The following is a 12,625-nucleotide window of genomic DNA, read 5'->3' on the forward strand; positions in this document are numbered from 1 at the left end:
TAAATAATAGCTAAAGGAACTATTCTATAGTATTAAACAGCAGTATATGGAAACTACAGTAATCAAACACTCAACAATGAACTTTCTAATTGGACAGTGGATGTTGATTATCTCTTGTATGCAAAATGGTTGACTATGAAATTCAATTGTTTTGGGTGTGTAACTGGCACATGTATATCCTGGCTGTTGCACCCAAACTCCTGCTTTGGGTGCACAAACTACTGTTTGGATGGCTAAAGTGCTCAGTTTGCCCACATTTTTTCTTGGATCCCAAGATTCTGAGAGAATAAAATAAATGTGACCTCTGTGTCTGCCTGGTGCCTGAACAGCAGAACAGTTGCATTGCTGCTGTTGGACGCCATCTAGTGACGGCTGAATTACCCCCTGAGTGTTTGACCAAACTATAGCATATTCCTTTCTCATCACCTGTAATCTTAGCTGTGAAAGGACTGCCTGGGATGTGCTTGTCATCAAATCGCACAATAATGTTATAGTCTCCAGGAGCTGTAGGCAAGTAGGACACAGTGCATGTACCATCCTTATTGTCCTTGCATGTGATTTCTGCTTTTGATGGACCTTCCACAGCCAATGATAAGCCACCTGTGTTAGATGAAATAAATTAGACATTTTCACTAACCACTCTGCAAATGATTATATTTTGCAATTAATAGCAACAGAGATGGTAACATTAATATGGAACTAGCAAACATTACATATTATATATACATACCCATAAACATCATGTTATATTATGTTAGCATTACATAAGAGTATACTCAGATTTAATTTCAATATCTGAAGTCACAAACCTTCTCCGGCATCCTTAGTAACAATGGTAAATGTGGCTGGCTTGTTTACCATCCCATGAATAAGGCCTTGTCCATATGCATTCACATGTCGGCTGTTCATGGCATCTACATAAAACTGCAGTGGACTCCCTAGAAGTAAAAAATCATTGAATGTTTCTAATATAAAAATGATACAATGGAAGTTCTACCTAAAAACCCCTGAATTAGCTTGCAAATGAGTGTTTCCATTTTCTTTCTTAGATATATCCCTTATATACAGGAGTATGTCTTCTTTAGACTACTGCCACTAGCATACACAGGGGAAGATGTACTAAGCTTTGGAGAGTATAAAGTACCATCAAATCAGCTCCTAACTGCCATGTTACAGGTTGTTTTTTGACAAATGAAAGAAGCTGATTGGCTGTTACCACATCTCTCTCCACTTTATCACTCTTCACGCTTAGTACATCTCCCCCATATACTTTTTTGGTTATTGTCATCTCATAAATGATTTACCTGGAATGTGATTTCCATCATACTTTATGTCCATTTCATGTAGTCCCTTCTCCACTGGGGCAAATTTCACAGTGACAGTGCCATCTTTGTTATCAGTGATATTAGGTCGAGCGGTCTTACCGGATGGCATACGGACTTCCCCTAGATAAAAAAGACAAATGTAAAACATGGCTCCATGTCTGTCACTGGGGTCAGTTTTGGGTTACATAACAAAAATGTTTAGTGCTCCTTTGTTTCATTGGGAATAAAAAGTATATGCATGTGCTCTTTTTCTATAAGGATTATGTATTGTAAAATAACGTGCTAAAATAACTAGTGGGCTCAAAATGTGTAATACAGTTATTTTAATCACAATCCAATGACCTAAATGTACATATTTGGGGCAGTACGGATGGTGTAATGGTTAGTATTACTGCCTCACAGCACTGAGGTCATGGGTTCCATTCCCACCATGGCTCTAACTGTGCGCAGTTTGTATATTCTCCCTGTACTTGCATAGGTTTCCTCCCACAATCCCCCCAAAAATATACTGGTAGGCTAATTGGCTCCCAACAAATTAACCCTAGAATGTCTGTGTGCATGTACATGTGCTAGGGAACATAGATTGTAAGCTCCACTGGGGCAGGGACTGGTGTGAACATTCAAATATTCTCTGTAAAGCGCTGCAGAATATGTGTGTGCTATATAAGAAACTATTAGTAAATAAATAAAAATATTTACAGCTCACTGTAACTAATGGTGTGTACACATGGTCAAATGTGTCTTCAGATACTATCCACGATCCGATCAGATCGGATCTTGGGTAGTATCTGAAGGCACATCCGATTTGCATACAAGTCTAACTATATAGTGCAGATCTGCACTATATAGTCAAGGCAGACAAGACTTTCTGTCTTGCGATACGTGAACGCGCATCGGAATCGGATCGGGATCTGAAGGGTTAAAACCCTTGCGATCTGCATCCGATTCCGATCCGATGTTGACTATATCGTCAACATCGGAAGGCAAAAAGTACCGTGTGTACACACCATAACTTACAAGAGGCTGGTTATAAGTTAAGATATTTTCTTGCTAAATCATTAAAAGTGACGAAAGTCATTGAAGAATGCTTTACTTGTGAATATTTCCCTTCTTGGCACTTGTCTCTAAAAAGTTTTCTACTTCTTTTCAAACAATGTTAAGTGGATCAGTTTCTGTAGTTTATAGGAACATAATTGAGAGAAAATTGTTGGCTCATTAACTATACCTGTAATCTCTCCTTTCTGAACAGTGAAAGGAATGACTAGATTGAATGGCCTGAGCATGGTATCCAAATTATCAACAGGAACCACAGGCTCTTCTGTTGCCTGCAGAGTTTAAAAGAGGATTGTAAATGATTTAATCCCTTATAGAAAATGACAATACAACAAAAAATAAGAGTCTAAAAATGAAAGACTGGAAAAACAGAAATAGAATCTGAATAAAACATAACAAAAAGCAAAACTAAAGTATGGTAAGTTATAAAGCAAAGGTGACATTGAGAGCAAAAAGTAAATAACAATGAAGATGAATACTTTTATATTCCATATATATGCCCAGGATTTAAAGTGAAGAACAGGAGTATTATGAGCACAGTTTTAGAGCAATAAGATGCAGGGAAGATGAGTGTCCAGAAAATCAATTATTGGTAAAATCAGAGCAATGTACAGACGGGGATCTTTTTGTCCTTCTAGGCCTCCATAATAAAGGAAATTTATGGTTTCTGACTTTTTATTCTAAACGTCACAGTGGTGGAGCGGATGGCAAAAATATTAACAAAGATATTAAACCGTTTTAAATCTAGGGTTATTCCATAAGAATAATATGCTTTAGACGGCATGTCTTCAGAAGTGTACGCATAGGTACGCCACAGTTTTACCATTATAAATCAGTATATTCTCATCTACCAATATATATACTGCTGTAATACATCGGCTGTTCCTGTGATTAGCTTGTTACTATGTCAGTTGCATTCAGTACATTTTCTAACTCTTTCATAAACAGTATTTAAATGGTACCCAATGTACTTTTTAAGTAGGCCAAAATCTATTATAAATGTGTATTACAGGACTCTGATCTATCACCCTGAGGTATGCCGGAAACATGAGACAGAAGATAAGCTAGTAAGAGAAGCTGCATGTAGGAAAGTAATGGCTGGAGATCAGAGATCTAGAATGAGAGGGTTATAATAATAGAGTTCTCTCTGTTATACCCAGTGAGCTGGATAGCCGGGGAGGTGTGCAGCATAGGGCTGCTGTAGCTGCACAGTGTCACATGGCTCCTCTATGATGGGAATGGTATCACAAGCCTGGCAGGAGGGAGGGAAGTCATTAGTTACATGTTTGGGACAGCACACGTTACATGGGGAGTGTCAAATGTGTAGCCTCTCTCACCATGCATTGGAAACTTACCACTACATGGAAGGGACTGTTGGGAATTTGTTCTCCACCAAATCGAATGGTGATAACATATTTCCCTGGCTCAGGTGCAGTGTAGTAAATATCGAAAGTGCCATCTTGGTTTTCCACCACGTCTACATCCAGTTCTGCCCCATCTGGTGTAGACACCTTGCAGGTAACTTTCCCCTTTCCTGCAGCTTTTGCATCCACTGTGATGACAGTCTCTTCTCCAATCTGGATAGTGGGTCCTAGACAGGCTCCTAAGGGTCCAAAGACACAGCAGTATTCACTAATCACAGCTTCAGGTGTATTAACATGCACTTGTGGCATAACATCAAGTTTTATATAAATAGCCAGATAAATTAGCAGCTAATGCTCGGTGTGAATTAAAAATCAAGTATATGTCGTATTGGTCATGTATTTCATAATTGTTTACAGCTGTGATTAATGAAACAACTCACCTAATCCATGTCCTCCAATAGACACTGTGGAAAAAATGAGATCATAGGAATTACATATGTGATACTGTATGTAGATGTATAGATTTTTTTCTCCTGTTGATGATAAGATTTATCCAGGAGCTCACCTGTCACTAAGCACTTGCTGGCATCTCCAGTCGGTACAGCGTGAATACGGAAAGGGGAGTAAGGGATTTCATCGCCTCCATACTTGATGGTAATCGTGTATCTTCCTGCCATGTCTGGCAGATAAGACACTGTGTAGGTCCCATCTCCATTTCCTCGAATATTAGCTTTCTTTGGCTTTCCTTCAGGGTCCTATAAGGAAAGAAAATGATCAGCCCTGTTATTTTACAATATACATAGTGGGAATCATTGGCAGCACTTTATGGCAGCCTGTATTTGCAGAAAAGTGTTCGCTACCACATAGGGTAGGGAGCAATTTTCAGAGATTTAGGGCTGAAAAATAGAATAGATAGAATTCCTTTATTCATCTCACAATGGAGAAATTTGCAACCAGCATGCAAAGAGTGCGAGACTGCGTGCCTTTGCCGGCGTTTAAACACCACTGGAATGTCATCTCGTGCAGTTCGCAACTAATACTTTCAATCCTATTGCGTGAAAAAAACATTTACCTAACTATTTCAAACAAACACATCAAATTTACTACAGTGACATAATGATATATTCCAAAATGGGATGTAATATATGAGATGTATATATAGGCACAACTGTAGGTCACTACATATAACTAACTTGTAATGTCCCTTCATCTTTTTTTAATCATGTCCTAAAGATGGAAAGGTCCCCTTTCTGTCTGCAGAATATCAGATATCCAGAGCTGCGTGACTCACTAATGCCTGCGTGAATATTTCACTGTTGCCAGCTGGTGATGGTTTGCTGAGGATTAATCCTTATACTGACTGAGTTCCAACTTCTCCATTACATTCCCACCTATTTATTTTAAACCGGCAGTCATCCTGGTACAGAATGTATGTTTGAATATATAAGTTATGGAATCAATAAAAAACATCTTCCCCATTTTTTTATAGTTTGGTGAGGATATTACACTTCTCTTTTAAAACAAAACAATCTAGAGTTGAAAAAGAAACAATGGGAAAAATTGTGAAGAATATAAGCTCCTGAAGCTGTATACCCACTTAATCTTAAACCCTTAAGACTGTGATTCCAAACTGTGTGCCTAGGCAGGGTGTGGTACAAGGGTCCGATAGTCGGGATCCCAATAGTCATTAGCCCGACGTCGGGATCCAAACTGGCCGTACCTAGAGAGCATGGTGAGCGCAACTAAGCCCCTTGCGGGCTCGCTGCGCTCGCCACGTTGCGGGCACGGTGGCTCAATACATGAGCCACCTATTCTTTTCTCCCTCTATGGGGGTCGTGGACCCCCATGAGGGAAAATAGCCGACGGCCGTCGGGAACCCGGCTGTTGGTGTTTTGACAGTCGGGATCCCAACGTCGGGTGAATGCCTGTCGGGATCCCGCCTAGGCACCCTAGGGTGCTGAAAATTAAAATATTTGTAGTCAGAATGATAGGCAAAACCACCATTGGTGGCTGCCAATCACAGAACATATGGGCACATAACTGGCCCTAAGGATGACAGATAGGCACAATTTACTTAATTTAATATTTTTCCAACAATATTTCATTCTAGGGGTGCCATGAAAAAAATTCTGATACTCTAGGGAAGGAATAGGGAATCTTTGGCGCTACAGCTGTTGTTGAACTACAGTACATGTCCCAGCATGCCCTGCAACAGTTTTAGCATGGCCATATAACAAAACTATAGCAGGGCATGCTTGGGATGTGTAGTTCAACAACAGCTAGAGGGCCAAAGTTTCCCCATCCCTGCTCTATGGTTCCACGATTCAGGAAAGTTTGCTGCCTTAAGAATTGTATTAATAATTGTTGTATTATGATAACCTGAACAGTGTAGATTTTCTTAAGAATATGAGTTTTATTAATAATAATAACAACAATAATATTAATATTTTAATATAACCTGTTAACTTTTATTGATAAACTTTAGTAATAATTTACTTAAAATTGGGGCATTTGTATAACCAGTACACTGATGGAATATTTTCAGGTCATGTCCCTTGTTCTGCAGCTATACAGGACATTCAGGGGAACTTCTCCTATCTCCCACTAGATGGAGATTTACTGTCCACTCCCAGCAAAGCCTAAATATGAATGAGCTCATTTTAATGGGATGTACAAATCTTCCAGCTGCTCTAGATGCATACTAGGGGTCACTTGTTTTTATAAATATACCATATGGACAGGGATTGTGTTCCGAGATAAGCAGTGTTTCTATTAACTGTTTCATAGCAATAAGAAAGGAAACTATTTTCAGTTACTATTTATCATTAATTATCACAAACTCTGAAGATAACTGATCACAGCATGATGGGAGTTGTAGTCTTGAACACTTGTAAAACAATGTGGAAAATGTATTAATAGTACATTTATTGTTACAGAAATAAAGGTCCTCCGTTTTTTTAAACAGGAAGCAATAGCACCTAGATGAATTAATATGTTAACCACCGGAGTAGGGCATAACCCCCTTCCCCACCACCATCACAACCACCACCATCCATCATTAATTTCAGCATGCCTATTGCATATTTGTGGAATACGTGTATGTGGTCTGAAGAAGGTGCCAGGTTGGGAGTACCAGTACTTACATTTAGTGGCCCATTTATAAACAAATGATAAAACCCCCTGTCATGTGTTCAGCTGTTAACTGTCATGTGCTGAGTTCCTAACTGTCATGTGTTTAAAAAATGACAGCTAGGAGCTAATTGGCTGGGACATCTATTATCATACACAATTAGTTTTATCATTCACAATAAGATTTATCACTCATTGATACATGGGCCCCTTATTTTGATACATACTGTACTAAACATTAAACTTAGATGCCTTAAATTAAAAAAAAAAATGTTCAAATAGCAATACTAACAGCTGGATGTTGGTTCAGAAATAGGTAGCATTATGTAAAATGGAGTTATAAAAAGGCAGAGGTCAGAAAGATAATTGTATAAGTTTGTATGTAGTTTTACATTTCTAAGATACTTTTGGCCAGTGTACTCACCAGAATTTGAACAGTCAAAAGCCCCTCGCCAGCATCACGGGCATCAATGGTAAATTCAACAGGCAGGCTGGCTGGGATGCCTGCTGTGTTGAGACCTGGGCCACTGGCACGCACTTTGCTTGCATCATGGGTTGGCAGTACCTTGATTTTAAATGGGCTGTAGAGAAAAATATTGTTTAACATTTTATTTACACTGACAATTAGAACAGAATGTGTTCTGATCAGCGTTAGGCAGGAGGAACATCTGACCTTCGTGGCACCTCCTGGTCTGCATATCTCACAGATACAGTGTATGGTCCATCTGTGGCTGGAGTATAATGTACAGTGTGAGTCCCATCACCATTGTCTCGTACATCCACTGGCTCTGCCAAACCTTGGGAAATAAATGTAAAGAAAATGGACTTTTGTATTATTCTGCGGGAGACTACCCCTTTCCCCTTCTTTTCTTCCATTTTTTAATGCTACTTAAATACCTGATGGTCCTTGCACCAGCACTTCTAGAGGTGCCAGCCCTGCTTTGCTGCAGTCTACAGTGAAGTTCTGCGGTACATGTGCTCTTACACCAGCCCCCAAACCAGGACCTGAACACTTCACTTTGCTAGGGTCCACAACATCTTTTACTGGCACACGAAAAGGGCTTCCTGCAGGAGTTAACAAGTCAGTAATTACACATCAGTCCACAATGTGGTATCATTGCATGTACATCTGGAGAAGGTAGGCTATTGTGTGCGTTTCACAAAAATGGACTGTATTTGCTTTACCTGGGATTGGTCGACCTCCAAAAGTGATATTAACATCATACTCTCCTGGCGTGAAAGGGATGTACTCCACACTACAGCTGCCATCTTTATTGTCTTTACATGACATTTTTGCTTCAGAGGGTCCTTCAATTGCAAGGCCAAGACCTCCTGTTCCAGCTCCCCTGTATTCAAAAAAATGGAGAAATTGATGCAGATAATGCTATGACAGGACACAGGTGAGTGTACTACACATTCTGCCACTATACTCCACACTCTTACCTGGTTTCAACAGTGAAGCGATTAGACTTGTTAAGCAATCCACCTTCTAGCCCCGGGCCGTATGCTCGTACACGGGATGGATCACAGCCCTCAGTAACAGTGACACGGAATGGGCTCTTAGGCACTGGAACTTCATCATATAGAACCTCAACCAAATGAACTCCTGTGGTCCAAAGGGGACAAACGAAACAATGTCCACTCAGAATAACATTATAGCAATAGTATAATTATAGTTGTCAGTTGACCTAGTATTGAGGCATAAGATTTGCCTAATATTTTCCATATTTATAATTTTAGCAAATGCTAAAACTTTGAAGTGTTCACAGTTGGGATGAATATTGCGACCATCAAACATTTGAGACTGCAAGCCTGAGGAAGTCTGACCTTACTCAAGATATGGGGGTATTGCAAGGCCAAGGAAACTGCAAATGCAGCGCGGTTCTTGTCCTCGGGATAGGTAAATGTGTTCACATATTTGAGATGTGCTCACAGGATCCCTTCTGTACTAGCACAGAACAGGTACAGTACTGCACTGTTTCCCGATTATCAGGATACTGTGCTACTGATTGCTTATGTGATCAGTATTGAATTAGGCCCTTTTTATCCTGTACATTTATTAGCACAATAGAGAACGTATCACTGCAAAGTGTGGCAGAATGTATTGCCATATATAAGTACATCCCACTCTCAGGAATTTTTTTTAAACTGGTGAAAACTGCATACCTCATGGATGTCCAGGTTTATATGCACCTTTACAATGATGATGTGGCAAGCCAATGTACACAATTGCCAATATGTTACATTAAACCTAATAATGCAATGCATTGAAATACCGAGCTACCAGCATGATCTAAATCTCCTTCATATAGTTATATAGCTTGGTATAAATATTATGCATGGAGCTTACCATCCTCATATGCTGTGTATTGCACATGATATGTGCCATCCCCATTGTCAGCTATCAAGCTGTCAGTTACAGCGCCTGAAGGGCTGATGATACGGGTGGTCACATGACTGCCCCCAGTCTTGGTTAAAGAGCGGGCATCCACCGTAAATTCTGTGGTAACCTCACGCAGTACACCTGAAAGAAGGGAGAGAGAGAATAATACTGTATATATTACATTCATTATGTATCAGGCACATCATTCAGTGGCTAGTCTACAGTGATTTTTAATATATCTTAAAATCACCAGCCCTGTTTTTTTAATTATCTGTAAGATATAGCCTAGTCATTTTCTTGCCCTTCTTACTAACCTCTGGGTTCTACTCCTGAGCCGAAAACCTTCACTCCACTGGTGTCCACAGCTGGTTCTACATTTACCCGGACAGGGAATTTGGGTACTGCATGTCCTCCATATTTGATGGTTATTGTGTAAGCACCAGGGCATGATGGGATGTAGGTAATACTATAGGTCCCATCACTGTTGTTCTGAATCAAAACTTCAGCTTTAGCTCCCGAATCTGATAGAATCTCAATGGTGAGCTCAGCATCACCAGCTTTGGAGCAGTCCACAGTAAAGGTGGCCACCTCGCCAGCTTTTCCTCTTTCTAGGCCAGGCCCACTGGCTGTCACTTTGCTTGGGTCAAATACAGGCCTGATGTCAGCCTTGAAGGGTGAGCCAGGAATGTGTGCCTCGGCAAATAAGATGTTGATAGAATACTCTCCTGGTTCTGTTGGTAAGTATGAAACTGAACAGGATCCATCTCCATTATCCTGGCACTCAATCTTAGCCTCACATGGTCCTTCTACTGTCAGACCAAGACCTCCTGTACCAGCTCCTTTGGTGTCAATTGCAAATGGAGCCGGCTTACCTACAAACCCACCTTTCAGGCCAGGTCCATAGGCACGGACCTAAAAAAGAAAGATTGAAAAAGAAAAATAATGATTATTAATTATACCATGATTATTTTGTTTATAGGCTGTGCATTAATGTACTTAGTAGCTTTCTACCATTACATTGACATCTGACAATTGTCCAGGAGCATAAAGACTTTCTGCCTAGTCTGATTGTAAGCTGGTGGCGCTCTTAATTGAATAGTTATCAGCTGCACAAGTTACGCCCATTCCTTTCATGTTATCACATTTCCGTAGCATGTGGAAGATCATATTTTACCCTTCATAATTCTGTGATACAGACATAAACATCATAAATAAGAAAAAACTACTACAGGGGGTTTCAGCAGTGTCCACTACTGAAGTCTATTTCCAAAGCAGCGGGTGTGATAATATGAAAATACACCTTGTGTACTATTGTGCTCCTTAGTGTTCAAGCCCTGAGGCTCACACTTTTAACACCTGTGCATGCGATGACACCACCACCATCAGGACACTAATGAGTGCACAATAAACACATACATCTGCCCTAATGCAGGCGCTGTTTCTCCATCTGGCCTTTTTGGAAGGGGCTATGCATTTGGGAGTGCAATTGCTTTTACTGACACACCTGTGAAACCTCCATATCACTTCACTCCCAGACACTGCCTATCGGTTTCCTGCTCTATGGGCCAGATTCTCTAAGCTTCAAAAGTGATAAATTGGAGAGGGATAAACAGCCAGCCAACCAGCTCCTACCTGCCATGTCACAGACTGCATTTGAAAAATGTCAGACAGGAGCTGTTCTGCTGGCTGTTTATCACTCTCCAAGCTTAGAGAATCTGGCCCTATATCTGATCCTATCTGAGCCGTAAACAACAGCATATTTTTATGTACACACCGTTTCTCACCCTATATGAGCTGTATAGAACAGGGCATTTGTGTGTACTCTGGGTAACACACTCTGGGTAACACATGTGCCATATGAGGCTTTCAGGTTTTGTACATGCTCAGTGGCTAATAATCACTCAACTACGTAAACACTGAAACATTGTGTGATTTGCATGCACCTCTGTATCAGGCCTATGGTTACCACCCACCCAGGATTATTTTGGACAGTCCAGCAGTTATTGTATAATCCGGGAGCGCCACCCCTCCGGTTTTAATCACCAGACTCTCCGGAGTAATCCCGGCCGAGTGGTGGTAACCCTAATCAGGCCATACAGTATATTGTCTACTAAAATACAAAGTTACATAACAATTAAGCAGTATTAATACATAAATGACATAAGGCACATGCCCTCCCCCATAATGCAAGGAAATAAGAACTCTTATAAAGTAATAAAGCAGAATGAGCTGTTTCCAGTAATGACTTGGACGAGGTGTTTCTCTGCTATGTAGTAATGTCATCTTCCAGGCCATATGTTTTTGTCACATCTTTACCATCTTTATTCTATGTGTAAAAGGCTTTCTGTTTATTAGAGATGTTCTTTTTATGTTTAGTACCTTTATCCGACAGCACAGTACTGTATGTAAGTGCACTTCCATTCAGTAACCTCTTCCCCTGCTGCATCAGATTTTTCCCCTTGACAGAGGATAGCTCACTCCTATTGTCTCACGGACTGTTACACTAACTAATATTTCTGTGTTGCTCTGTCACACTAAGCAGCAAAAAGCAATAGCCTGTAGAAAATATAGTAAATGATATGTAATTTGCATGGGGTGGATGTCCTCCACTGCTGGGTCTGATGTTTCCCCAGGGCCTGTTTGCAAATCCAAGCTAAGGGTTTATTTAAACACAGATATATATCTCCTCCTCTTTGGCTGATCCGACCTGACACTCACCCTGCATCTTGCACATACAGCAATGAGAAACACATGGCTGAAAACTCTGCCTGTGCCAGGACTGGGGAAGACAGAGAGAAGGGGAGAGGGACTGAAACCAATATGAATGATGCCTTGAGGTATAACAGCAGCGACACGTGACACATATTAGTTATATTGTGTGGAAAAAGCAGAAGTGCAGAGAGCTGGGATACAAGGAAATACCAAAACAGAAACACCACACTGATGGGACCTGCAGAATGAAGTCATCTTATACAGGAAACAGTATAACAAAGAACAACAGAGATTTGAGGGGAAAAAAACAACAATGAAAAGTGAAAGGAAAAGAAACCATAAGCACAATCATTCCTGACTTTCTGTACCTTGGAAGGATCAGGGGGCATTACTGCCTCCACTGAGAATGGGCTTCCTGGCACAGGATGCCCATCATAACTGATGTCCACCTTGTATGGTCCTTCCTCAGGGGGCATGTATTTTACTGTGTGAATCTCACTGGTGACTCCAGTCTCCACCTTGCAGGGAATTGGACGGCGTGAGGGGGATGTTATCTTCACGTCCACCTTCCCCTGACCTCCAGCCCCACTGGTGTTAATGGAGAACTCCTGATCCTTCCCAACATCCACTTCTGTGAAGAGAAAGCAAAATGACTGATG

General features: G+C 40.6%; 1 protein-coding gene across 2 annotated transcripts in view; it reads right to left on the minus strand.

The window, feature by feature from the left end:
• FLNC (filamin C) overlaps window positions 1-12,625 on the minus strand; it is a 76,156-nt gene that overhangs the window by 8,887 nt on the left and 54,644 nt on the right. Inside the window, exons 20-35 of one of the 2 annotated variants that reach the window (XM_083183271.1) lie at window positions 12,335-12,597; window positions 9,569-10,166; window positions 9,222-9,395; window positions 8,315-8,477; window positions 8,057-8,217; window positions 7,769-7,936; window positions 7,545-7,668; window positions 7,296-7,452; window positions 4,308-4,497; window positions 4,183-4,206; window positions 3,734-3,981; window positions 3,535-3,630; window positions 2,551-2,650; window positions 1,305-1,445; window positions 810-938; window positions 427-600 (exon numbers count right to left, since the gene is read on the minus strand). In XM_083183271.1, the coding sequence (XP_083039397.1) occupies window positions 427-600; window positions 810-938; window positions 1,305-1,445; window positions 2,551-2,650; window positions 3,535-3,630; window positions 3,734-3,981; window positions 4,183-4,206; window positions 4,308-4,497; window positions 7,296-7,452; window positions 7,545-7,668; window positions 7,769-7,936; window positions 8,057-8,217; window positions 8,315-8,477; window positions 9,222-9,395; window positions 9,569-10,166; window positions 12,335-12,597 (2,910 nt within the window). The remainder of the gene's footprint in view (window positions 1-426; window positions 601-809; window positions 939-1,304; window positions 1,446-2,550; window positions 2,651-3,534; window positions 3,631-3,733; window positions 3,982-4,182; window positions 4,207-4,307; window positions 4,498-7,295; window positions 7,453-7,544; window positions 7,669-7,768; window positions 7,937-8,056; window positions 8,218-8,314; window positions 8,478-9,221; window positions 9,396-9,568; window positions 10,167-12,334; window positions 12,598-12,625) is intronic. The other variant, XM_083183272.1, reaches the window with a different exon arrangement.

The sequence above is a fragment of the Crinia signifera genome, chromosome 4 (genome assembly GCF_055691185.1).
Source record: "Crinia signifera chromosome 4, ASM5569118v1, whole genome shotgun sequence".
NCBI classification, from domain to species: Eukaryota; Metazoa; Chordata; class Amphibia; order Anura; family Myobatrachidae; genus Crinia; species Crinia signifera.